Genomic DNA, 27,893 nt, shown 5'->3' with positions numbered 1-27,893 from the left:
TCTGCTGGTGGACAGAATTGTCCCCGAGACTGTCTTTCGCCCAGTTTAAGCGATGTATTCATTGCTTCGCTTCGATAAAGTCTGTGTGTGCGATGTGTGATAGTGAGCGCACGTGCGTGAATGCTTCACGAACTCTCCAACGTGTGGAGCGGTCGCAGTCAGAAAAATGTAACAACTTAGCCGGCTATTGAATCACTCTTTTTTGAGAGTGGGGATTTAGCCGAGCGGTTCTGTCTGTTGCCTCTCCGCCAGGCGACTGATGCCGTGTGTTGTGAGTTCGAACCCGATTGAAAACTAGCCGTATATTCTCACTGACACGGTTATGTTAGACAAATATAATTGGCTATGTTAAAAACTATGTGCTTCTCAGACTATATATGTGATCCTGTACCCGCAAAAGTGTGTCAATGATATTTTTGGTTTTACCATAGACCCTCGAGAAAAACGGTGTCATTCCTCCAGGAAGATAGATGACAAGTGTGGCAAAGCGAAACATGCTCAAGTTAATGCTGGTATTGTGTGTAGTTTCGTCCATCATGGCATCCAGCCTTAACCTCGTCGAGAAACCCAAGACATGGTGGACAAAGCGAGTGTACAGTACACACTTTTACACGACTGGCAGACTGTCGGAGAGAGAAATCAAATACGCCGGCGAGGCTGGATTCAAATCTGTTTTTGGGGTGACCAACCATACAACAGCCGGCTACATAGGCGACGAGCCTGTGCCAACGACAGACGAAATAAAACAGATAGCGACGGAGCTTGCCGGTCTCGACTTCGACATCTTTCCTCCAGAGATTACGACCTACAAAAGTATGAAAGCTATTGAATACTTTAGAACAGCGGTAAATGATTTACCCAAACCGATGTTAGTCTACTGTACTGGATCATATACGTCAACAGGAACGGTTCTGTTATATTTTCTGTACATGACCCAAAACGAGCCTTCGTTTGAACCTAAAATATACACCGACGAGTTTTTCCAGATAGGTCGAGCCATGGGACACGATTTCGACATGGAAGAGGATCTGATCGAACTTGTGTCGGAGATTACCGGGGAACCGCCGATTGAACTCCGAACAGAGCCGAACAACGAAGTTGAATACTACTACCTGTACTGGCATGCCAAGTTCGTGTCTTCGGATTGGTTCGTGGCAGGGCAGATCAGAAAGAGCCACATCTTAGCTGCCCTGGACGGAGGCTATAAAGCAATTGTGAACAATCGACGAGGTGTGACTTCACCGCCATATGAAACACCTTCCCAGGAAGAAGTCACGCTGTTGAATATCAAGGACGACACGGGTACCTACGAAGAAGGCGGAAGACAATCTCCCAAACGACTGCTTGAAACAAGAATTGACCCAGATAAACCTAACGAATACATTTCGCCCGATTCGGAGATAAATTTCGAAGACAGAAACCCCGGGGAATTTGGTGATGAGATCGGATACAACGAAGCCAATGAGCAAGAAGCCATGCAGGCGTCCACATTGCCATACTTGCACATGCCATTCACTACATGTAAGTGAGAAGTGAACACATCACAGACAAAGATCCAGTTATCGTCTTAGTCGCTGTCAGTACATGATTCTCAACTTCACTAACCCAGACAGACACTCTGGCCAAACTTTAATCTGTGTTCTGTCATACAGTGAATGACAATGTGCCATGCTGTTCGAATATTTAAATAGAAATGCAGTTTCGACTAAAATCTAATCGTAAAAAGCAAAATGGAACACTGTACACACAGACTATGTCGGCAAGTTTAAAAAAAAAATGGGTGTTTCGATATAATTTTGGTAAACGAAAAAGTAATTTTTCTATAAAAAATGACTTAATATAAAGGGGAAAAATACAGAAAACACATAATAAGTTAAACGTGCAATGTTGTGCGACACGACTGTTTTGATTGAATTCAATCGCGCCCCCACGGACTAAATCATGCGAGACTCAAACAAACTTTAAAAGAGTATAATGGTTTTGCCGTGATTTCAGTTTGTTTGATGGTGGTCATATGCACTCACATACGTTGCTGAGGCCTCCAGTCTACATACACACAGTTGACCAACACTAAAACACGCTATGGGTACTAGAACAACACAGGGTATATATTCAACTAATTTCTGTAAAAATAACTGGTAGGAAATGGAAATGAAAACAAGCTACCTAGCGGCCCATGTAGAACCGCTGTGTTATGTAGAGAATAACTATTTTTGACACATGTGATAATGAAGAAGATGGAATATTTGAGAGCTCATTTCAGTTACTAGACAAAAATTATTACAAAAATACCTGCAAAAATGCACAGTTGAAGATTTCATCATAATTTGAACATATCAAATTAGGATCATCCCTAATAACATGTCAACGAAAGCTTTCAGACGAAAAGTGTTTTTGAGAATCAAATTTTATGACCAAAATTGGCAAAAATTGCCCGAAAAAAACTAAAATTGCAGATTTCATCATAATTTTAATATATGATATTAAAAGAACCCCTTGGAACCTGCATATATAATTTGAAAGATATCAGATGAGTAGATTTTGAGAAACACATTTTTGACCAAAATTTGCAAAAATCGTCCTCAAAAATACAGAATTGCAGATTTCAGCATAATAGCAATACATCACATTTAGTTCATCTGTGGTTATCTGTACACCAAATTTAAAAGCTATCAGACGAGAAGATTTTGAGAATGAAATTTTATGACCAAAAATGGCAAAAATTGCCCCAAAAATAAAAAAATAGCAGATTTCATCATAATCTAAATATATCATTTTTAGTTCATCTGTAGGAACCTGTACACCAAGCATCAAAGCTGTCAGACAAGCGGTTTTGGTGAAACAACTTTTTTGACCAAAAATGACAACAATTTCCTTAAAAATACAAATATGTAAATTTTACTACCATGTGAACAAATCTAACTGATGTCACCCTAAGTAAACTGCATATCAAATGCAAAATCAATCTGACACGCTATTTCAGAGAAGAAGATTTTTTTACTAAAAACAGCAACAATTGCCTTAAAAATACACATATGCAATTTCACCACGATTTGAACAAACTTAAGCGATGTCACCCAAAGTTCACTTGATATCAAATTTCATGGCAATCAGACTTGCAGTTTCAGAGGAGAAGGCAATTGTTGACATGCGACCGCTGCGGACGACGAATACGAAACATGAGCCTATTTGATAAGCTCCGTGTCGCTGACAGCGTGGCTAAAAAGATGATTTGCCATCTCTTAAAGCTTACTCCAATATTTCTGTTTATTTCGTATTAGCACAATTAAGGGCGGACCTTTTCTACTCCTATGTTGATGAATTGGAGGCACTTTCGCGGCATGGTCCTGTCATAGTGCACTGCCGGACCGGCTACAGAGGGGGTAAGTTACGATTGCTGTCACTGGCAAGTCAAAAGAGAACTTTCCCAACACTAATCTCTTCCCAGAAATAATGTCATTGCAGAGTTCACCACTGAGTCTATTTATTACCCATGATAGCATAGGCACGGTGGTCAAGGTTATCTTCTAACCTTTCATCCATTTGGTAAGTCTCACCCTGTCATCAAGCTACGTTCAAACTGAAACATTTCGCGATATTTTTCATCATTTGTTGTTCTGGAAACCATGATGTACAAGCGATTGTCAAAATGTCTGTTAAGTCTGTTCAAATACGCACCATTACATAAGACTGTTCACACGAATTGCTTTGTTGTGACACTCTGATCTTAGAGGGTGCAATTTCTATCTCTAAGACTTTTGTTCTTCTTCCGCTCGAAAAAGGCCTTACTAAGTAAAGTTTAATTAACAAGATGACCTTAAGCGGATGGTCGAATGGCAAAACAAAATATTGTGTAAAACTTGAAGGCAAAAAACGTCCATTAGCAGACACGCCCATCCTCTAACACCAAAACAGAATATGGTTTATTTGATTTTAATTCGCGGTGATTGAAAAATATAACAGTAGTGATATGCTCGAATCTAATCGGTGAGAAAAGAGTGTTTACTCTCGTTGGTTTTTAAATGTTATAGTTTGGGTTCAGGAATAGGTACATCCTTATAAATTCGGATTCGGCAGAAGGAACCTCTAAGCAAATTTCCTTCGAGTCTTTGAAACTCAATACTATTTTCTTTCAGAGTTGAAATTAAAATCGGAGCAACGGTGCAGTGTATCGGACTTGAGAGTATTAATAACCTAAAATATACCAATATGTGTTAGACTGTTTGGAAAAAAAAGTTTTTGATTTTTCACAAAAACCAGACGGTGAAGATTTCATTAATACCAGAGACTTCAAGTGGCTCTACGACAGCAGCATACCAGAATTGTAGTGTAAAAAATTTCGTGTCCAAACAGTATCCATGCCACATTCTACCTCAATATTAATTTACTTTTTATTGCAAAAACTCTTGGTTTAATACTGTTTCGGATTTACCATACCCTTTGAAGACTACCCAAATTGCCGGGTGGTTGTATCAGTCTATCAGACTGATGAATTCAAGGTACAGGCTTTAATGTTGTTTTAACATGATAATTAAGTACTTAGCTATTTTACCACCGAAATACATTTAGGCGACCTTTCCTGAACGTACACTTTGGCCTTGTAAATGCACGCACTCTAGGCCTCTTTTTGTTAATGCACGCCATCCTGTGGTGATAAAATTGCGTTTAGTACTGGCGATGATTCTGAAATTGTCCTTGTTTTTCATTTCAAACTCCAAGACAGTAGTCTATTCTGAGTAAGAAGGTCGTTGGTTTTCCGTAACCACCAAATATTAAATATTTTCCAGGATCGTTGTCTTACTATTTTTTAGGGTAGAGGGATGAAATGCAGCTTTGCGCTAACATCCGGGGTGATAGTGTGATTGTTAACATATGAGAAAAATATAACAACTTAGCAGATCTCCTGAAGATGAACAACAATCCGACAGTCCTAACAGGATGTGGTTTTTTTTCCTTCACTTACTTTCCAGCTTTGGTCGCACTGCTTGCGGAAGGATACTTCAATTGCCGAGACAGTGATTGGGCGATGACACAAGCCGGCTTGATGGGCTACCATTACGTTGAAGGGAGCCATGAGCACAAAGTTCTCCAAGACGTGTTAGATTCTGGCAAGTGCCTTGGCGCCGGTAAAAGTGACATACCTCGCCAGCTGTAAGAAGGCGCCACCGAGTACTTTATCGCGAAATTTACTCCAATCTGCGAGGTTGAGTAGAAGGTGTCCCGTGAGTTAGAGAAATCCAATCTCTGGTGGTAAGGCCAAACCTGGCTAAAATAAGGTGATTGACCTATCTGTCCCGTGTTTGACACGTATCTACTGAGGAGGATGTCGGCACCCTCAGAGAGGATTACAATAAGCGTAGTGATGACAGAACAGCACAATGTATGTAAAGTAGTGCTCATGGCTACGGTCTAGCTCCCTTCGTTTATTCGAAATCTAGTATTCAAATAATTGGCTGACAGACATAGGAATATTCTCTAACTTTACCGCAAAACATGACTGAAAAAAATCCATGAGCATTCATGACAGACCAGATAGCAAGGGTTACGGGTTTCCATTTACGAATGACGTACACAAAACCTTTAATATCAGAATTCAGGAACAAATTAATGTTGATAATGTTAGGCAAATTCTCCCTGAATAAGAAATGCACCAGGGAGTTTTATTAACAAACAATTCGAGAGTAATGCGTGAATGTTGCATAACACAAAGTTTTTCTGCACAACTTTCAGTCTACAGCAGAAAAGTTTCAATATACAGTTGCCCTTTTTCCTGAAAAGCGTCATGCTTTAATGGTATCGTGCAAATCATTGTCATATTATCAATTTTGACAAATCTCCGCTGTGAAGAAAAAGTTTCGCTAATGTTTAAAGTGATTCTGAGGTCTTTATCGCTAGGTTGCTACGCTTTGGCACTTGTTTAATTTACTAGGTGGACAAATTAATATAACAACTGCATCATTATTTTTGTTGTATGTCTCCAATGTTGGTGACTCACCGTCGAACCGTCTCGGTATTGCTTTCTAAATTATGGAAAGAGATTTCCATTAGCGAGAAATATACCGCATTAATAAAGTAAATATCTCCTTTGTCATGAATTTTGACGAATACACAGAATGTAATGAGTGTTTCTGCGAGTGTTATCCCTTCCCGATTTGATGTTAGGAAATCGCTAGCTTTTACGCAAATTTATTCAAAGTTTACTCTCTTTCTTCAGATGTCTCCTGGCATAACGTTGCAGCATGCAAACACTTAGATAGGAGTGTTGGCTATAACGTTTCATTTGCGACCCATAAAAGACTATCTGTCTTGTGGCTCATCACAATGATAAATGATTCTATAGACCGTTTCGTTACGTTATAATGAATGAAATTAGCTTGTAAAAATGTTATATCAGTGTTATCCTGGCTCTTTTGGGGGGGATTGCATGCCCGATGCATGTTGCAATGTCGCGAACGACATCGCATCAGTGATATATATATATATATATATATATATATATATATATATATATATATATATATATATATATATATATATATATTAACACAAATTCAAGTACAATGTAATAATATCTGTTACTAAGTTCATGCATCCTGCAATCTTCAGACCGATTCGAAAGGATTCTTAGCCCCACACTCTCTTTTACATCTTTGGGAAGTACCATTCTCTTTGTAGGTGGTGTTAAAATTTGATAAATAATATTTGTTTTGGTGGCGACTTTTTGAAACCAGCTCAGAGCGTTTGTTTAATAAAGTAGATTTTTCAGCATTGATGTGCAACTTTTTTAATATACAGAGATCGCATCGCTTGCTTATGCTCGTTGCTTTGTCAATAATTTACCATGCAGTGTACCATTTTTATATCTTCCGTACGCGTTGCGGTACGATTGCAATAGTCCATGGTCTGCGTTTTTGTGTTTTTGACTTGAAAGATGAACGCATTGCAGGTCACTGTAAAAGTGTTCGTATTGTTTTCTTCGTTGTTTCCATGTACATATGTTGTGTATCGTCGCCAATATACGACAAAGTAGAGCCTAGCTCTTGATTTTCCACTTGTGTCATCGACGCAGACCCTGTTTTACACCTGCATTGGAGAAACGTGTTCCCAATGATGTTGAGTTATTACCATTTGTTTTTTTCATTTTTGATGGATGATTTTATTAGTTGTAACTCATCTTGGCTTGTGTATCGAGGTACCCACACTCTTCAAAGTATTAACTGCACTCGACGTTCAGAGTTCGTAGGTATCACATAGACTATATTTCTCAGTAGATAAGCTTGACAGTCTCCCATTGTATAAATTACCTTTAAGGCGTGGCTTTGATCGTACGATAGTGAAGAAAGAATAATACCTCCAATCATAAACATCAACACAGCTCTTGATCTTCAGTTTACACGTCACAATTGATATTTAAAAGTCACTGCGACACGTTACAAACTCATTACGTGAAATTCTTATGTTTTTTCATTAAATGTTGACTACTTTCATATAATGCAAACATGTCTTGTTTTTTGTTCAGGATTCGTAAACATCATAGCGTCTTTGTGCATTTGCCACCGATATTGTATATGTTCGGGTTTTATGCAAAGCGACTCATAGCTTAGATCTTGTAGTTTTAATTAGTGTTCCTGTAATTAATAATACTGGTGCCGATGACTACCGATGGATTAACCTCCGTGTGGCATACGCTACCATCGTAACATACTAGTCTCGGCCGAAGAGGGCCCCGCAGAGCAGTCTGGGTAACCGAGACAAGTAACATATCAGTAGTCTGGGCGTGCGTAGCGTTTTAGGCCGACCAAATGATGAACCCCGACGGTCAACCCTAGTATAGGTCACCTTAGCAGAGGGCGTGTGTCTCTATACCTCTGTCATCTGAACAGACCTTGGATCGGTATTGCACTTCTGAAGTTGTCGCACTCCACTGACAAAATTGCGACCCGAAACACTTGGTAAGATTTCTTTAGTTTATTTCTTGTTAAAGAGCGGGCCATGTAGCCAGCAAAAGCATCGTGATCAAATAGAGACAGAGCCGAAATGATGGGTTGTTTTGACCGGGGTCCGAACTTGGACGACTTCGCCGATTTGATCTTGGCGACAGTCTGTCCAAGAGTCGCTGTCATTCGACTCTTTGAAATTCTCATGCACGGTAAGGGATGAACGTTCATTCTTTACCTATGGATGTAAAAAAGAGACATCCTTGCTTTACCTTGGAAAGGTATTTGCTATCGTATACCTGCAGAGTAAAGTGACATTATTGTGTTTCAGATGTTTGTCTGTTGGTCTTTTTTTCAGCTTGTCAGCCCCTCATTCCGTAAGAATCTTGTGAGTGAATTTTTGGGGACATCTGGCTCAAAGGCATAGCCTGATCGCTAAACAGGTATTCGCTGCAATCATAAACAAGTTGTTTGCACATTAAAAGGTCGGGGTCAACTGAGGAGGGATTGGAGCAGAATATACAATGGTCGGCCTCCAAGCTCCAGTCGGGCTAAGTTGCAAAAAAATCGGGCTAAAATATTGGAAACTTAAATTTGACAAGCATATACGTAGTGCAATGATCCATAAGTTTCAATCGATGTTGTTTAAGTCGTAACCTGTATATTTTGTTCTCTAACTTATAATTAGGCTATGTTGACATATGCGTGTAAGTTATATCAGAACAGCAGTGCCGCTACTACTTGTAATATCAGCCGGAGGTGCCATCTTCTGTATTTCATAGTCCTTTTTAATACCTTATGTATTTTTAACATAGCTATATAAATAAAGAGACTGTAGTTTGTTGTGACTCTAAAATGGTCTGCAACCGTATAAGCTTTTTGAAAACTGGCAATACGACTTGATTGTATTCGGGGCTGGAGATGAAAGCCTACGACAGGAGTATTAAAACTTGGGGCCGAATAGGAGACAATACGTTGTAAATTATAAGCCATGAATCTCGCGCACTTAACCCTCAATGCACTGAATCAGATATGTTTTCTGAAATTGTTTGATGTTTGCGTACGACTGAAGTATGTCAGAACGCCTTTATCAGTCACAGGCAAAGTTCAAGAGATAAAAGGAATGTTTACAGTATTATTACTCATAGCTCAGTTTAGCCGTTGCTTCATGTGTTCTGTACAGGTTTTCATTTATGTTGTTTTTCCGCAAAAGTTTCAGGAATGAAACTAATTTTCTATATAAATACAATGAATTACCCAATCCCATCCCTGGTGGTGGTAACCTACTTCACTATGCATTGAAATCAAACATTCGCGTTTGATTTGTCCAATACAATGTTTATTTCTACATTCGTTGTCATTTATGTGCTTCCTAACACAGAAAACAAATGCTGCAAAAATGGTTATGTCAAACCCACTTACATTAACTGGGAGGGGGATCTTGAGTGAAGTATATATGAAAACGGGGACAATCTGTAATTGAGGGTGGTAAGAAGGGCGCTTCTACACTACAAGTAATAAAGTCAGTCTGTCAAAACCTACCTCACCACCACAACTTGCCAAAATGTTGTATTTTTCACGAGAAAAAGTAAAAGAATGTGGTAATTTAACAGATAAGATGACTTCGTTTGTCTCTGCAAACATGAGCTACTGTCGCAGCGATATCTGTCTGAGGCTGTCTGTCTGCGAAATATCTTAAGAGCGGCTGATAGAATTGTGATGAAATCTGGTACATAGATTTTCTATCGGAAAGTTAAGAACTAATTAGGTTTTAAGGGGTAAAGCTTGTATATTTTATGCATAATTAATAATTTTAGCAAAAACAAATACACATTGAGAAAAACTGCAAAAGAACTGCTACAATTATTGATCACACTGGGATATATAACCCGTGAAAGATGATCCCTGATTTGCATATTTAATAGACTTTTATAATCAGGGATCATCTGGATTAATTTGACTGAAGATGACAAAACTAGCTATGTATACACACAAGATACAGTGGTTCGATATAGACTAAAGGTGTTAAGCATTTTGAGATCAGTTAATTACTAACTTGGCATATTAAACGAATTATATTATATTATATATATATATATATATATATATATATATATATATATATATATATATATATATGCCTATATATAATTCGTTTAATATATATATATATATATATATATATATATATATATATATATATATATATATATATATATATATATATATATATACTTAATTACTTTTATTTCTTCGTTCCCAGTTAAAAACTTCAACGTGTGCTTGAATTTAATCCTTTACAGATATTTGCCTTTTATTTTGGCCAAACGTTCAAAGTGATCACATTAGTGGCACTTTGAGCACCGAACTAAATGTTGTTCATTGTACTAAAACCCTCGAGGGTAACCCGATGCCGTTAATTATAATGTTAACGTTTTTCTTCCATCTCAAACTGTTCGGGATGTATAAGCTAGCCCTGAGAGAGAGAGAGAGAGAGAGAGAGAGAGAGAGAGAGAGAGAGAGAGAGAGAGAGAGTGTGTTTAAATCCTCGAAATAGTCATTTATGTGCATCGTGTCAAGTTGTTCTTATTACATGTGTATGTTACACTATATACATACGTTGCTTGTTTCTCTTATTACGATGTATTATTCTGCTGGTTGTCCGAGGCTTCTCACTGACACGGTTCATGTTAGACAAGTATTGTTGGCTGTGTTAAAATGTATATTCTTATGATCCTATATCTGTACAAATGTATTAATGTTATTCTTGTTGCAGAAAATCGTGCCAACACATAAATTGTTATTGCCTCAGGTGTGCCAAAGCGAAACATGTTACGGGTATTTCTCGTGTTGTGTGTGGTTTCGTCCATCATGGCAACCGGCCTTAACCTCGGCCAGGAAGCCAAGACATGGTGGACTAAGCAAGTGTACAGCACACATTATTACACGACTGGCAGGCTGTCGGAGAGAGAGGTCAAATACGCCGGCGAAGCTGGATTCAAATCTGTTTTCGGGGTGACCAATCATACAACACCTGGACGCATAGGCGACGAGCCTGTACCGACGACGGACGAAATAAAACAGATAGCGACGGAGCTTGCCGGTCTCGACTTCGACATCTTTCCTCCAGAGATTACGACCTACAAAAGTATGGAAGCTATTGAATATTTTACGGCGGCGGTAAATGATTTACCCAAACCGATGTTAGTCTACTGTACTGGATCATATATGTCAACTGGAACGGTTTTGTTATATTTTCTGCACATGACGCAAAACGAACCTTCGTTTGAACCTAAAATATACACCGAACAGTTTTTCCAGATAGGACGAGCCATGGGACACGACTTCGACATGGAAGAGGATCTGATCGAACTTGTGTCGGAGATAACCGGGGAACCGCCGATTGAACTCCGAAAAGAGCCGAACAACGAAGTTGAATACTACTACCTATACTGGCATGCCAAGTTCGTGTCTTCGGATTGGTTCGTGGCAGGTCAGATCAGAGAGGGCCACATCTCAGCTGCCCTGGACGGGGGCTATAAAGCAATTGTGAACAATCGACTGGGTGTGACTTCACCGCCAGATGAAACCCCTTCCCAGGAAGAAGTCACGCTGTTGAATATCAAGGACTACACGGGTACCTACCTAGAGGGTGGTAGACAATCCCCCGATCGATTGCTCGAAACAAGACTTGACCCAGATAAACCGAACGAATACATTTCGCCCGAGTCGGAGACAAATTTCGAAGACAGAAACCCCGGGGAATTTGGTGATGACATCGGACAGAACGAAGACGATGAGCGAGAAGCAATGCAGGCGTCCGCATTGCCATACTTGCATATGCCATTCAGTAAGTGAGAAGTAAACAATCCTTAACTACAACGTAGGGACAAGTCAGTTTCTGCATGATATTGAATTTACATTTTACTAAATTTATATTTTACCTTTTTTTTACCTTTGTCGAGGCGGCTCACCCTAGCTGTTTACGTAAGTTGGAATAAGACTTAGGGGTTTAGCCACTTTTTGACGTTGGCAAAAAATAATCCACCGACTTCCCCCCCCCCCCCCCCTTCCACCAAGGCAGAAGAAACTGACCAGTTCCTTATAAGATACTCTGGCTAAACTTAACACTGTATTCTGTCAAAAGCACAAATAGCAGTGTAACTTTTGCCAATATTTTCACTACAGTAAATTTTACAGTATAGCTTTACTGCTAATTTATTCTTCTCCTTTGGCTATGTTCAAAGATACATACAGTACACACATCGGCCTTTCCAGCAAGATAGTGAATTACAATAAGCCATGTTGTTCTGGTAATATTATGTAGGGCTCAGCCCTTGGTGTCGCGCCAGGCGTTGAGATTAAAAATGTTATTTGTATCGATTCATGATTAGTAATCATAAACGATAAAATAGAATTAATTGTTACTTTCTATATACGTTTGTACAAGTATGACCGGTTTACCCTCTGATGAAAGTTCACGTACACGATGTCAGACCCTGTAGGTATAGATTTTCTGTTATGTGTAAAATAGTTTGACATAAATTTGCAATTTTTACCATGATTACTATCTATTGTGTTTAACAATGGACGTATCGTGCCATAATTAACTTGTAATAGTAACTATACCGCCCAACTTCCGATACTGTAAGCTGAAAACCAGCGTTACTTCTAAAAACGGGTAAATTTTGAACATAGTTATTGACACAGAGGGCGCCTTTCTAAGATTCAATCCCAGCATTCTTTGTAAATGTTCTCGTTCATATGCACGACAGTTTTCTCTCTTCTTTTAATTCTTAGACGTGATAAGAAATTGTGTATCAGCTACAGGGTGGATAATAATAATTACTCGCTAATAAAATGATATATTTTATTAATGGCATGTTATAAAATAATAGAGAGCACGTTTCGAATTTGTTTATTTACTAGCACTCAAAAAACATGGCGGCGCCCACGAAAGAAGGGTACACTTCCGGTTACTCGCATAGTATATTATCAATACGCGCATGAGTAGTCAGTAAGCCGCTGGCGCGACTATTAATGTAGCTTCGACAAAAATCCCAATCATCAGAGACTTGACAGAACATCAGACACATGCTTTGTAAGCAAGTTTGAAGATGGGCATTTCGATATTTATCAGTGGAACGAGAAAATACTTTGACATGTAGAACAATAATTTTACATTTAGGAAAACAATTCACATAAAATACAGTAAATGTTACAGGTGCAATGCTGCTCGACATGACTGTTTGGACTAAATGAAATTGCGCCCTCACGGACAAGAATCGAATCAAGCTAACTTTAAAAGAACATCCACTTGAGCTTACGTGGCAGACACAGATACGGAACTTCAGCCCGTTCAATAATTTTGCAGTATATTTCACTTTATCTGAAGGTGGTCGTATGTACATACACATCACCTAGCTGCGGCCTGCGTTCTACATAATATTATTGACAAACATTTCAACACGCTATGGGGAACAAAAAAACACAGGGTATATATTCAACTAATTTCTGTAAGAATAACTGGTCAAAATGGAAATGGAAGAGAAGATGAAATGCCATCTCTTAAAGCTTACTCCACTATTTCTGTTTATTTGATATTAGTACAAATAACGGCAGAAATCTTCTACGACTATGTTGATGAATTGGAGGCAGCTTCGCAACATGGTCCTGTCATAGTGCACTGCTGGGTCGGTTACAGAGCAAGTAAGTGACGGTTACTGCTAATGGCAAATCACTAGAGAACTTTCCCAACACTAAGCAAAACTCTTTTCAGAAGTATGGTCATGGCATAGTTCCCAATTGAGTCTATTTATTACCCATGGTTGCATAGACACCATGGTCAAGGTAATCTGATAACCTTTCATCCATTTGGTAAGTCTCACCCTGTCATCAAGCTTCGTACTAACTGAAACCTTTCACGATATTTTCTATCATTTGTTGTTCTGGAAACTATGATGTACAAGCGATTGTCAAAATGTCTTGTAAGTCTATTCAAATACGCACCACTACATTAAAGGGCCATGCTAACTTTTTATGATTTTTTCCATTATTTTTTATTTTGTATATGAATTGCAAGTTCTTATTCTACTCCCAAAGGATTCTACTCCAAAAGGATTGTTCAAATAGCTACTATATATTCAGTTTGACAACAAAGTGTTTACATTTGAATTCTAGTCTGGACCAGAATTCACTTGTCAACAATAACAACACAGTTTACAAATGTATATACGTAGGCCTATAGGCTGAGTTCACAAGCTGAGTATTGTGTATAAGCACAAGGTTTGGGGAACAGAAGGAGAAATTATGGTTGACCTTAAAACAAAAACAGGGAAAAATCATCAAAAGTTAGCATTACTGCTCATTTAATCTATTTATACGGATAGAACATAAAATGAACAATCCTCTGAATTGCCTTCTTGTTGCATTCTGATCTTAGAGGGCGGATTTCCAGTCTGAGACTTTTTTCTTTGTCTTCCGCCGGAAAAAAGGCTTTAGACTTGAATCAACACGATGACATTCAGCGAATGGTCAAATGGCAAAACAAAGCATTGTGTAAGAAGGCAACAAACAATGTAACGTCCATTACCAGATATGACCATCCTCTAACACCAAACAGCATGCTTGAGGGGGATATGGTTTGTTTGATTTTTATTAGCTGTGATTGAAAAGAAAGTCGCCGTCTGCTTAAATCTAAAACGGATGTCCAACGATATTTCAGAATCGTCGGCTTTTAAATAGAATGGTGTGGGTTCTTGAAAAAGTATATCTTTAATAAGTTCGGATCAATTTAATGGTCAGACGAGCCTCTACGCAAATTTACCTCTATGAAACTCTGTAACAATAATTTCCCACGAGGACATCTGTATACTTATTATATATATATATATATATATATATATATATATATATATATATATATATATATATATATATATATATATATATATATATATATATATAAGTATTTGCTGAAACGACTTAATATTTTAATGTTATGATTTTAACAGGTGTCCATCACCCTACCATAGAATTTAATTCTAGATGCTCCTTGAAAAATCATTTTCTATCGCCGCAAGCTTCACCAAAACACTCCGAAAACTTACAGATTTTTATGAAACAATTTTTACGGTGATGCGTCGCCATTTCTTAGAAAAATGATATTAGTTGGCGATCCCCTTTGACTTCAAAACATTGGTGTTGTGAATCATTGATTAAATATTAAAATAACTTGTCCAAGGACAGCGTGTTACTCGGGAGACGTTTCAGTGGAATCGATTTCATCCATACGTCAAAACTGTGATACAGCGTGACAATTTTCCAATTCACCGGACATGCAATTCAAAAGATGGCTTCTAGTGGCATAAAATCGTGGGCAGATGATTAATCGAATGTGGCTAATAAACCAGTTTGGTATATAGTCATTTACTAAATGGTTTACATTAGAGATGTCTTTGATGTACTTTTTTCATTTTATCCATACGCTTTGCGTCGTGACTCTGTTTATGAGGTATAATATTCATTTTCTTCCTAGTCGTATCTATAATTTATTTCGTTGAATATAACAATATATTTCGTTTGCTAGTGTAACGCTTGAAGCGATCTTCTTTCTACCCGGCCAACGAACTTTATTACACGCGATGCCATTAACCAGTGTGCGTCACCGCAAGACATAATTTACACGCATGTTTTGCCATGCATATCGTACGTGTGATTAATGTTAAAGCAATACTTACCTCTACAGATTTTTTTTGTATTTAAGTTGTTTTATTGGTAACATTTTCTTTAGTAACAGTAACTTAAATTGAAATGGAGTACAGTGCTTAGTTATCTACAATTTTGTGTAAAATTGAAACCCATTTGCTGCAATGTCTCTCTAATTTGTCTTTTTCCAGAGCTATTTCGTACTCTAGATGGTAGTTGAATTTCACTTGCAACATAAAAGCTGCAAAGTGTGGTTTACTCTGTTTCATTTTCATGGTATAGATGTGTCTTTTGGCTAACAGTAGCAAGTGATTGTGAATGTCAGAGTAACCGTCAACACCAAAGAGCACTTCATTTAAGTTATGTCTCGTGAACAAACTGAGAGATTCCTCGAAAAATGTGTGAAAGTCGTTCCAGAAGGCCTAAGTGAATTTACAGGTGTAGAAAAGATGATCTAGTGTCTCGTTGCTGTTTTGGCAGAATGAACAGAGCGGTGATTGGTCCATGCCTCTTCTAGATAGATCGTAGTTTGTGTACAGAATATGATGAAGAAGTTTGAACTGGAATTCACGTGTTTTTGTGTCTATGGCTACCTTAAATGGTAGGCTATATGTGGGAGACCATGGTCCAGTAAAGTCATATTCTCTTTCATAATAGCGTTCATTAATTGGACTTAATTCCTCTTTACTGTAAATGGCGTTTCTGATGCTCTCCCTGGTAACTTTGTTGGAGGGTCGAAAGTTACAATTAAAAAACACATAATCGTATTCATCTTTAAACACCGGCTCAACCAGCAATGGTTTTGGCCACTTAGCTCTGAGACATGTAATTGCTCCATAAAGAAGGAGAACTTCGTTCCCTTGGAGGTTTTTGTTGGCTAGCTTTTCCCATGACAGATACCCTCCTCGGTAAGTAAATCAAATATCAATTCAAACCCTTTCTGTCTTAGCTTTGGATTATAGACAGAATTCCCTCCAATTAGAACATTTCGTTGTTCCAAATTGTTTGACAAGTAATGTCAATCTCAGAGTCATTGACCGCAACATTGCAGGCCGACCAGGATTCAAGCATTTCTTGGTAGAATCTCGGTAGGGGCAGGTTGAGTGAAATGTCGTCAATGGTATGTTCAGAACAATACAGGTTGTATGTGGCTTGTATGTGTGTAATGTGTTTGGTAGCTTACATTGACCGACCTATAAGTTTGAAAACGGTTTGGTACAGAGGATCACGAACAGTTTACCACGCATTTCACCTTTTAAACAATTTCCTCGGACATGAATAGCATGCGGCGTCAATTTAAACGCCACACGTCTGTAATATCCATTCAGTGGTAAACCATTACGCGAAGGGCCTGACTTCCCGGGAAATACATGTAAACCGACATAATAGGTAGTATATGGTTCCTCAGTAAAAAACTTTAACTTTTGTTTAAAATTTGCTTAAGGAATCTTTCAACCATTTTCTTTCAAAATCAACCATAAAAAATCGAGGATCACGGTGCAAATTTTGGAACTAGAGAAACAAAATCCAAGATTTGACATTCAAATGGCCGCCATCCCTGTGTTAAATCTATTGAGGAAAGTAAACTATTCGATTTTTGGAAAGCTAAGACGTTGAACATTTTATTACACAAAGAGCTTTAAAATGAGCCCCCAAGTGGTTTGACGACGGGTCGACAAACCGTCATGATTCGGACTGCGCCGTTTGTCAAGAACCAGACACAACAGATGAACTCATCACGGAGTATTGTGTGTTTGACACATCAGTTAAAGCGAAAAAGGTGTCACTGTTTACTGTTTCTCATTGTAATGCATATGTATGATTGTTTAGTCACATTCATGATATGACTGTTAAGTCCTATCTGTGGATAACCTCCCGTCGAGATAAAGATGGCTTCTAGTCGCATAAAATCGTGGTCAGATGATTAGTCGAACATGGCTAATAAACCAGTATGGTATATCGTCATTTTTTAAGTACTTTACATAAGAAATGTCTTTGGTGCACTTTTGCTTCATTTATCCATATGCTTTGCTATGTGATTTTGTTTAAGAGGCATGCTATTTAATTTTCTCCCCAGTCGTATCTATGATTTATCTCACGAAATAGGAACAATATCTTTCGTTTACTGGTGTAACGCTTTGGGCGATCTTGCGTTGAATTTCTACCTGGTCACCAAAATTAATTACACGCGATACAGTGCGTGTTTTACAGTGTATATTGCGCATATGATGTTAAAGCAATACCTAGCTCTGCAGACTCAACGCTTCGTGTAAATGTATGCGCGTTGTTGTGTAATGTTGTCAATGGTTAGTCCAGAACGCTACAACAGGCTGTATGTGGCGTGTATGTGTGTAATGTGTTTGGCGCTCACATTGACCAACCTATAAGTTCCATATATGGTTTCGTACAGAGGATCACAAACAGTGTACCTTTTAAACAATTTCCTTGGACGTGAATTTCATGTGGTGTCAATTTACAAGCAACACTACTGTAATATGCATTCACGAGAGGGGCATTACGCACAGGGCCTTAATTCCCAGGAAATAAATCGACCTAGTTTAAGATCAGATCTATCCCATGGAGATGTCATTCACCTCTGCGAAGCATTGTGTTTGTCCGATGCCAGAGGGCCGATTACTATATAGTTCCAAAGAAGAAAAGTTAAACGCCGACAAGGAAGTATCATCGGCTTTACAAAACATAACACTTTGTGACAAAAACGCATCAAAATTTAAAATGGCCTTTTGCAAAATGGCACCGCCACAGTTGAGTACACTTTCCCATTTGCTGCAGAGTTCGGTCTCTTAAAGGTAAGTGAGATAGTGGTGTGATAATAACGCAAACATCTTTTTGCTATGTAATCATAGGACTTCGCTGTATTCTCTTAATGCATTTCAGCTTCAAAGACACGAACTTGCTGAGCAATTTGATGCATCCGGAGTCAGTCGGTCGTTTTTATTCACTTCATTCTACTCAAGCTGGTGTGCATTTAACAAAAACTGAACGCCACGTAAAGACAACTGTCTAACCGAAGTAAAGTTTCGCGTTGTCAGAAAGCAATCTTTTCTGCGCGAAAACATATCTGTCTTAGGTCACCAGCCAGATTTGATGAAAATATAGCCAAATCAATACTCTTGGCTGCGGACTTTTTTTTCATTTATATGGTAGTTGTCGTCATGAATATGCAATATAGTAGTTCATTGGATTGAATTCAGACTTCATCTGATAGAATATTGCATATATATTGCTGTTACCATGCCGCATATTACTGCCGTAATTTGTTTCTGAAGAACATCTCTCGTGAAACGAACTAGTTCTTTACCCCTGTAATTTACATTACACGATGGGTTCATCGGAAGAATAACAACATTAAATGTGGAGCAGGCGGCTTTATCATTGATCTTATTGTGGATGAACTTGTATGGTTGCTATAGGGCATGTGACAGAGAATCAATTACACGCTTCAACGTCAAGGAGTTGATGAGGTGTGCCTGTGTAATCACGTACCTTTCCCTGAAGTTGTCTGAAGACGGGCCGACAAAGTGTCCATGATTCGAACGGCGCCATTTATCAAGAACCCGGCACGACAGATCGCCTGAACGAAAATGAACTGATCATGGAGTATTGTGTGTTTGACTAAAGCGAGAAGGTGTTGCTGCTTCTCATTCTATGCACATGTATTGTTGTGAAGTCACAACCGTGGATAAGTTCTCGTAAGGGGCTTTTCACATCTTATGACATAGTATAATATGAAAGGCCATGATTTTTGAACAAATGTACATCATCAAATTGTACAAACCTGTCGGCTAGCTGTAATCGAGATAGCGGTGTACCAAAATAAACTACTATAGTTTCACTCTCCAAACCTATCAGGCAAATGTTCGAAAGTTCGAGTAGAATTAAAAATTCAATAATTCACGGCTTTTAAAGGAAGAATGCGCTTCCCGGACAAATATTCGGATCATCAATTTTATACAACGCTTTTCTTGTCTATCGCTTGTCGGGACACATTTTGAAGCGCTTCGAGTTCGTGGAGTTTAAATTTTACCGTCTTACTTTTTTGAAAATCGAAAATACAACTTTTCTCATATGATTAAAACAGGAATGGTGGCCATATTGAATTTCAAATATTAGTGTATCTTAGGTAATTTGTTCCTCTAGCACGGGAATCTCTTATCTATTCTTGACTTGTAAGAGAATGGTTTAAAGTTTCGTCGAGTAACGCTCTAGCAAAAGTTCAAGTCTTTCACTTTCGAGGCAATACTACCTTCATTGATTTTTGTTTCTTTTTGGTGTTTTTTTGTTTGTTTTGAAAATGCAAAAAATCAGCCGCGCATGATAATTCTCAATGTTAACCAGTGATGTGTCTGCACTTTTATTACATTATGGTAATCGATGAAGGAGTAACAATGGTTACATAATTATCCTTAAAATCTACATGGCAAGTTTATTTCTCTATTTCGCCCTGATATGATAGGATGAAATTGATGTTGTTTTAACAAGCAAATTTAGTACTTAACTACTTGACTCCCTTAGGGTAATAATCGCGTATGGTGTAATGTAGTGGCGCTGACTCTGAAATTGTCCTTGTTTTGATTTCGAACCCAAAGGCAGCGATTTATCTTACGTTAGAAGATCGTTGGCTTTCCGTATCCACTAATATTTTATATTAAAGACAAGATCATGGCCTTACTATTATTGGGGCAAGGATAAAATGCCCATTTGCGCAAATTTCTTGGGTGAAAGTGTGATTGCCAATATATAAAGAAAATATGACAACTTGGAAGATCTTTTTTAACAGGAACAACAATCCGACAGTCCTAGCAGGATGTGTGTTAACGTTTCTTTTCGTAACTTACTTTCCAGCTTTGGTCGCACTACTTGCGGAAGGATACTTCAATTGCCGAGACAGTGATTGGGCGATGACGCAAGCCGGCTTGATGGGCTATCATTACGGTGAAGGGAGCGATGAGCACAAGGTTCTCCAAGAGGTGTTAGATTCTATGCAGTGCCTTGACACCAGTAAAAGTGACAAACCTCTCCCTCACGATGTATATAGAATAGTACTCATGGCTGCGGTTTTCCTTCGTTTATTCGGAACCTAGTATTCAAATAAATTGGCGCACGTGGATATTCCTCTGCACTTTGAAAAAGACTACGACTTTTAGTTCTCAAACCTTACCGCTAAACATAACTCACAAAAATCCATGAGCAGTAATGACAGACCAGGTAGCACAGTATACTATGTGACGAGTTTCTGTTACGAATGAAATTCACACAACGTTTAATAACTGAATGCTTTAACACGTTTATTTTGATAATGTTCCCTGAATCAGAAATACACAGGGAAGCTTCATGATCGAAAAACAATTCGAGAGTGTCGCGTGAAAACAGATCATAACTTACTCCAAGTTTTTTGTCACAACCTTGAGTAACAGCAAAAAAGTGTTGATACAACATGGGCCACTTTTTCCTGACCTTGGCATGTTTTAATAGTATCGTGAAAATAATTTATATATTATCAATCATGACAAATATATACTGCTAATAAGATGATAACGTTTCGCTACTGTTTAAAATGATTGTGTAAAAAGCGTCGTCATAAGGAATGCCTATACGTTTTGGCACTGTTTAATTTCCAAACAGGACGGGCATAGCAACATTTCAATCGAATTTGACGCCGATGACTGCAGCATTATTTTTCTGTCTCCAATTTTGTTGAGCCACTTCATGACTATTCTTGGTAGGTAATCATTTAACACGTGACTATCCAATCCGTTGCAAGTGAAGCATCTAGGTATTGCTTTTCCAATATGAAACAAAGTTGCATTATAAGCGAGACAAACATAACATAAATGAAGTCTGTATTGTCATCGACAAAGAAGAAAACTATATGATTTTTAAGTTTTGCGGTGCATTTCATATGATATAAACTACTCAAAGATTTATGATTGAAAAAGTACAAAAACGAAGGGACTCTACCGTGAAGAAGTTGTTTTGTTTTGTCACGCTTCATAAGTTTGTCGATCTAATAACATAGTCATCACATGACAAAATGAACCTAATCATTTATGAATTTTGACGAATACATAAAATGTAACGTGTCTCTGTGAGTGCCATCCATTCCCGATTTGATGCCGGGAAATCGCTAGCTTTTACGCAACAGCCATAACGGCATTAATGCTACAGACAGCATGCAAACGCTTATGTTCCAAAATGAGGGAGGTGGAAGCGAGATAGGAGTGTTGGCTATAACGTTAATTTGCGATCCATAAAAGACTAGCTGTCTGATAGCTCATAACAATGAGAAATATTGTTTTAAAGCGTGGGCTTGTTTCATCTTCGCACAGACTGGGGATTCTAAAGTGACTTTTTTGTTGTTTTCGAGATACCCATATATTGCATGACAAAACTTGTTTTGCATAAATACACCAAATGAATAGTACGCTTTGTCGAATAGGTTATTTTTTCTCATCTCTTTAAAGATCTTGCTCTTGTTAAAGGCATATGGTCACCTATTCCAATTTTGCCACAGTTACCATGGAAAGAGAAAATCTAACCAATCACAGATTTTAAGCGGATGGCCGCGTTTTAAAAACAGCGCCCTCACATGGGAATTTTGAATACCAAGGATAGCCTTGGTACATTATAGGAAACTGTACACCTTTAATATAAAATCTACAAGTGTTGTAGTGAATCACCTCAGCTTAAATGTGAAAAACGTAATATTACTATTAACCTGGTTCGGTTTTTGAGGGAGAAGGGAATTCTTGGCTTGATGCGATTTTTGATGAATTCTGCTGGATGTATTTATCTTTATTACGGGAATAGTGAAATAGAAAGTAGTGATTAGTTAACATACAACCTCTCGCAACAGAGCCTAAACAGTGAATTTCGGTCCTGAATCAGAAATGCGTTGGGAAGTTTCATCATCAAACAAATTGAGACGCGTGGATGTAGATCATTATACAAACTTTTTCAGCAAAACTTTGAGTGTAAATCAAAACCGAAAGTTGACTCGGACACCACTCATAACAGAACAGTTTCCGTCAAGTAACAAAATTAGGATGAATCTACGGGCGATATATGTGTCACGGCAAACATCAAAGTCCGTAAGACGAAAACATTGATAAGTTGACACCGGCGGAGACAGATGACGGTAGCACTGTGCCCACCAGAAGCGTACACTCTGTCAGTCATCGAACTGAACCTTTCGGGCTCGCAAAGGTCGTAAACGTGATAATTTTAAAAGCCACGGTATCTCTAAGAATGAGAACTACTGTTTCGATCGTGTCGTTGCATTTACTTTATAAATATATTTGTAAATATTCTAAATAATTCTAAATACTATGGCTATCCGTCGCTAGAACGGTGAAAGTTATGTTCGCCGATGGCCGACTATGGAAACTAAAAATATCAAGGTATAGGAATTACAATGGGAATTATTTCCCATCAACCTACTGGGGTAGCAAATAAATAAACAATTAAGGCAGTTCGCGCCACAAAAATGAACGACTTAACTCTTTGCTCACACTTTCCTCGAGCAAACTTCCAACCATTCTCTTTCAAAGTCAAGAATAAAAATCGGAGGTCACGGTGCAAATTTTGGTACTAGAGAAACAAATTACCTAATATTTACCGATATTTGAAATTCAAAATGGCCGACATTCCTGTGTTATCTCTATGAGACAAAATACAATTCCCAATTACACAAATCTAAGCCGGTGAGAAATTTACGCAGAATTAGTCTCATCACGCCATTAACAAATACCACTACCAAGACAGGGACACATTAACTTTGGCGTTATTGTCGAACCTGTGAACATCGCGTAAACAAGAATTCTTCAGCGTTTTCCGATCAAAAGATGAAATTTAGACGTGTTACGCCCCACTAGATCTGAACAGTAGTAGAATGAAATGTTAACAACGGTTTCAAAGATCCCCTGTGTGACATTAAAAATAATGTCCTTTCTGCTAAATTGTAAACGTTTATCTTGTAGTAGATCAAAGACGTCCGTCTTTTACTTTATGAGCTGCTACCCAGATATTTGGTTATGGGGATAAGCCTCCGCTTTGGTGAGCGGTAGAACAAATTAATGAACGGGGATTAGGGAGGACAATGAACGGATATGGACTGTTTTCAGGGAAGTAATAGGCACACACGCGACACAGAGAAGGCTTGCATAATAAAGAAATTTTAATGCAGGACATTTATTGATCATAACTCCCAGATGACTATTGCTTGCAATGTCCTGTGGTTATATCTTAATCAACGTACGATTTACTTCCTCCTGTAACCTTTCGAACTGCTACTTAAACCCAAGCTCGAAAAGGCCCGGGATCGGGTTTAACTAAGGTGTTAAGAAGATTATATTATGGGATGTTTCTGTCCTTCGTTCTCCTTTGAAATTGCAATCGTTATATAAATATGTTACTAGATTTTTAGATTAAAGGTAGGGGACTCGATACCTTTAAGACCACTACCTGATTTCCAAAGCGTAGGCTGCTGCCATGAGACTACAGTTTAAAGTCATACTCTGACGCACTGCTTATGGACGCTGATAGTTTATAATAAGATAATATCGTGACTAAATTTGTCCAACTTATGAACTTTCAACGCTACATGCGTATCGAAACATGAATTTGCGAAAAATTGACAGGAAACTTATAATTACAATGGAAATCACCGTGACAATGCGTCTATCCAGCAACAACAATCAACAATCCTATTATTTGCATCTGGCATCTATCATTTTCACGGAGATGTATGTGTTGTATTTCAGGCTACCACCCTTTTACTGAAATGTAATGCTGGCTGCACCGTCAGGTATGCCAGTCTCCAGCAAAAGTCGTGTATTGGGCTGTATGTTTCCTAAATTAATACATATTACATGGGTTCTTTGAGATACTCTTAGCATTTTTCTACTTCCCCATAGTTTGGAAAACTAAAGATTTAAACCAAACTTAACGAATTGAAGTTTGATCGTAATTCAATATAGTCATCATGAAGCAAAGGGATTACATGAGATGTAGGCTATGCCTGCGTGTTGTCAGTAGAAATCAGGCTTGAACGCACCGAATGTCCACATTCACACTTTGTGAAGCCTCAACATACAGTTGTGACATCCTAAAAGTGCCACTCTACGATACCAACAACCAAGTTACAAAAACCAAGTCTAAGTTATTCAATTGAAAAACTTAAACTTTTGCTCAAACTTTCCCCTTCGAAGCTTTGGAGAATGTCCAACAAATTAAGAGTAACCATCAGGGATCACCGTGCAAATTTTGGTACCAGAGAAACAAATTATATCATAGTCATCGATACTTTATATTCAAAAAGGCCGCCTTCCCTGTGTTAACACAATGGGGAGAAACTTTTTGATTCCCCCCCGCCAAAAAAAAATAAGCAAGTGAAAACTGCACTTAATCCGACAGCTTCAAAATGAGCCCCACAAGTGATACACGAGAAAAGAACTGTAAAGAATTGAAAGTCCGAATACCTGTTCCCAAGGCGTATTCTACCTTAATATACACAAGCAGCTTACTCTACCATACCACCCGTGATAAAAGTGTCAATCCCTGCAAACACATTACCATACTTCATGGGCGAGAAGCTGAGAGGGCATGTGATCCCACCGACTCGGGATGACTACACAGAATTACAATCCAACTTCAACTAGGTGAGTTTCATTTAACATTTTAAGAATCTATTACGTCATCATTCCACTTAGTATCACATGAGACTTTAAAGCAATGTCCACAAGAAGTTACTCTGCCTCAATCAATTTTTGCAAGAAAATATACAATACAGAATAAAACAAATACAGTAATGTCAACACAGCTGAATAAAATGAATTATCTGCCATGACAGGCTTGTCATTAACTTGTCATAAAAATGTACTTGTCGATGATCAACCTGCCTTGTCCAGGGGATATTATCTTGACTGAATTAGTGGTGATGAATATGTGGTCTGCTTTGGTCTACATGTTTGAGCATATATGAGGTATCTAAGACGTGTAACGACTGCCCTCCAGCGACATTTACTCCAGGCACTTACTAAAGCAATCAACATAACTAATTCCAAACTATCTTTAAAGTTGGCTATCAACCTAGGGTCAGACTTTTCAAAATAAAAAAGCACTTGAGAAACATCCAATGTTCTTTTACACCTTGGTAGGGTAGGTATGATATCATAATATCGGCATCCCATGTTTCCTTTCATCTTAGAGTAGGAATCATATCATACGCACCTTTGGCGAATCTAACAATCAAGGCATGGGCAAGCATCAACAGTGGTAGCGATTCGGTTACACACATTGCAGATAATACTGGTCTCTCTGTAGCCCAGTCCCACCTCATAATACCTTGTCAGAAAATCTAGAACTGTTGTAATGTTTGAGCGAAACGGATCTTTCTTTACCTTACCACAGAAATATATCAACATTCAGGTATACTTAGAGTATTTTGCTGTATGCTTGATCGCCAGGATAGTCACACGATCTTAACTGTTGCTACAGAAAGTCTGGGTTTTTTGGAGTGACACTTTGATACCTCGCATGTCATCAGCGGCAGTTTCCTCTATAACGGAAGTGATTCGTTCTTGTTTGGAAAAAAAGTTGAAGTATCAGAGATATCGCTACTATCACCTTCAGTAGTTTTTAAAACCAAAGCTAGGTTGGCCATATCGGCGCAATCTTATTAATTCCGTCTGCCATGTCCTCTATAACCTTTGATAAGCATCTTCTAGTCGAGCTGACATAAAGACATAGAACTATTCATTTCCCCGGTCAGCTGTGAATGCATCCATCTATATAGTACTGGGATCTGACCATCAGGAGACACATTTCTCAAATTGAATATTAAAGTGGCACTCCCACTTGGTAACATTTTTAAAACACATTTTTTTAGTGCCAACGGTCGATATTTGACGTGGCGACTGCGCGCGGATCGCGAGATATCGATAAAAACATGTCTTCAAAAAAGTAAAAGTTTGAATTCCGGTGGCCCACCTAAATTCAGCTTCCGAACATCGAACGTTCGGCACTGGGGCCATTGTCAACTAAGCTATGGAGTACGAGTCTACACTGACGCTGCTGTACGCCACAGTACCACTTGCGTAGGTGATCGGTCATGCCCCCTGGGAGAAAGCTGAGTCTTACTGACTTGGTGATAAAACGAAAAACAATTTTTGCTGATTCCACCAGAATTCGCATAGGTGACTAGCCCAGTTACGTGCGGTTGACACATAGTGGCCACCGCGTGGTATGCATAGACGCATACCACGCGCGCGGCGAACCACACGTACTGTGTGGCAGACGACAAAATGTAGTCATCGAGGCGGCTAATATTTTACACGTAAAAACTGATGTTTGTTTGGTATTGGTTGAAAATATAATACAACTGATTTAGAATAATGAAAACGACAAAAGCTAAGAAGAAATTTTCAAAAACTGACCTGTGGTAAAGGCATAATGCTGTATAAAAGTCTTCGCAGTGGGAGGTAAAATTGCGTCGTTCGAACTTATTATGGACTCCCTAGAATATCGTCAATCAGCACAACAACAAACCTTCGGGGGATTTCGCGTCATAATCAGAAACGATCGTAAAACTTCGGGATGTGAAAAATACGCTCGGGAAATGACATGTTTTTATCGATATCTCGCGATCCGCGCGCAGTCGCCACGTCAAATATCGACCGTTGGCATTAAAAAACTGTGTTTTAAAAATGTTACCAAATGGGAGTGCCTCTTTAAGTCAAGATGTAAACTAATCCAGCTTTGCCATACCAAATGGCAGGACTATCTTCTGGAGCATCATATGTCTGGTTTCCGTTCAGTTTCATCATGAAACTGTCTTGATTGATTTCATGGTCTGCCTCCACATTAGATACACCAAGAATATGAACAGCGGTCAACCTATTAATTTTTTTCTCTGCAAACAAGCCGTACAGTTCTTGTAATATCATTACATTCAGGAAATTTCACATCTCCCGTACGATTTAAATATGCAACTGTTGTTGTACTATTCAAATATGATTTGACATGTATCCTTGTCAAATATGGAATATAAAACTTGAAGAAAGTGACCAAAGGCAATTACACATTCTATGTAAAGTCCTGATACACTGACCACAGTCAAAGAAACTTTCGTACTTTCTTTTAAGCTATTTACGTATTGAACATTTTGTTGATCATATATTTCCATAAAGCTGCAAAATTGGGGCAACGATTTCAATTTCAGGACAAAGG

At 38.4% G+C, this 27,893-nt stretch overlaps 2 protein-coding genes across 2 annotated transcripts; both read left to right on the top strand.

Annotated features, from left to right (window-relative positions):
- The first annotated feature begins 340 nt into the window (after positions 1–340).
- Positions 341–6,405, top strand: LOC139123410 (uncharacterized). The gene is made up of 3 exons (XM_070689552.1): positions 341–1,521; positions 3,282–3,383; positions 4,971–6,405. Exons 1-3 carry the CDS (start codon positions 471–473, stop codon positions 5,153–5,155), a joined length of 1,338 nt encoding a protein of 445 aa, XP_070545653.1. The 5' UTR covers positions 341–470; the 3' UTR covers positions 5,156–6,405.
- A 1,360-nt stretch (positions 6,406–7,765) lies between these two features.
- LOC139122562 (uncharacterized) lies at positions 7,766–22,089 on the top strand. Its single transcript, XM_070688104.1, has 4 exons — positions 7,766–7,952; positions 10,714–11,787; positions 13,545–13,646; positions 20,511–22,089. The coding sequence occupies exons 2-4, from the start codon at positions 10,767–10,769 to the stop codon at positions 20,747–20,749; spliced, it is 1,362 nt and encodes a 453-aa protein (XP_070544205.1). The 5' UTR covers positions 7,766–7,952; positions 10,714–10,766; the 3' UTR covers positions 20,750–22,089.
- Positions 22,090–27,893: the final 5,804 nt, after the last annotated feature.

Source organism: Ptychodera flava, chromosome 22, assembly GCF_041260155.1.
Source record: "Ptychodera flava strain L36383 chromosome 22, AS_Pfla_20210202, whole genome shotgun sequence".
NCBI lineage: Eukaryota > Metazoa > Hemichordata > Enteropneusta > Ptychoderidae > Ptychodera > Ptychodera flava.
Note: the sequence above shows the minus strand (reverse complement) of the source record. Positions and strands in the feature narration are given on the sequence as shown.

Bases quoted from the DNA above. Each gene is read 5' to 3' on its own strand.
- LOC139123410 (XM_070689552.1), top strand. From the start codon at position 471: ATGACAAGTGTGGCAAAGCGAAACATGCTCAAGTTAATGCTGGTATTG. The intron at 1,522-3,281 runs GTAAGTGAGAAG...ATTTCGTATTAG, and splicing joins GCACATGCCATTCACTACAT to CACAATTAAGGGCGGACCTT. The intron at 3,384-4,970 runs GTAAGTTACGAT...CTTACTTTCCAG, and splicing joins CCGGACCGGCTACAGAGGGG to CTTTGGTCGCACTGCTTGCG.
- LOC139122562 (XM_070688104.1), top strand. From the start codon at position 10,767: ATGTTACGGGTATTTCTCGTGTTGTGTGTGGTTTCGTCCATCATGGCA. The intron at 11,788-13,544 runs GTAAGTGAGAAG...ATTTGATATTAG, and splicing joins ATACTTGCATATGCCATTCA to TACAAATAACGGCAGAAATC. The intron at 13,647-20,510 runs GTAAGTGACGGT...CTTACTTTCCAG, and splicing joins CTGGGTCGGTTACAGAGCAA to CTTTGGTCGCACTACTTGCG.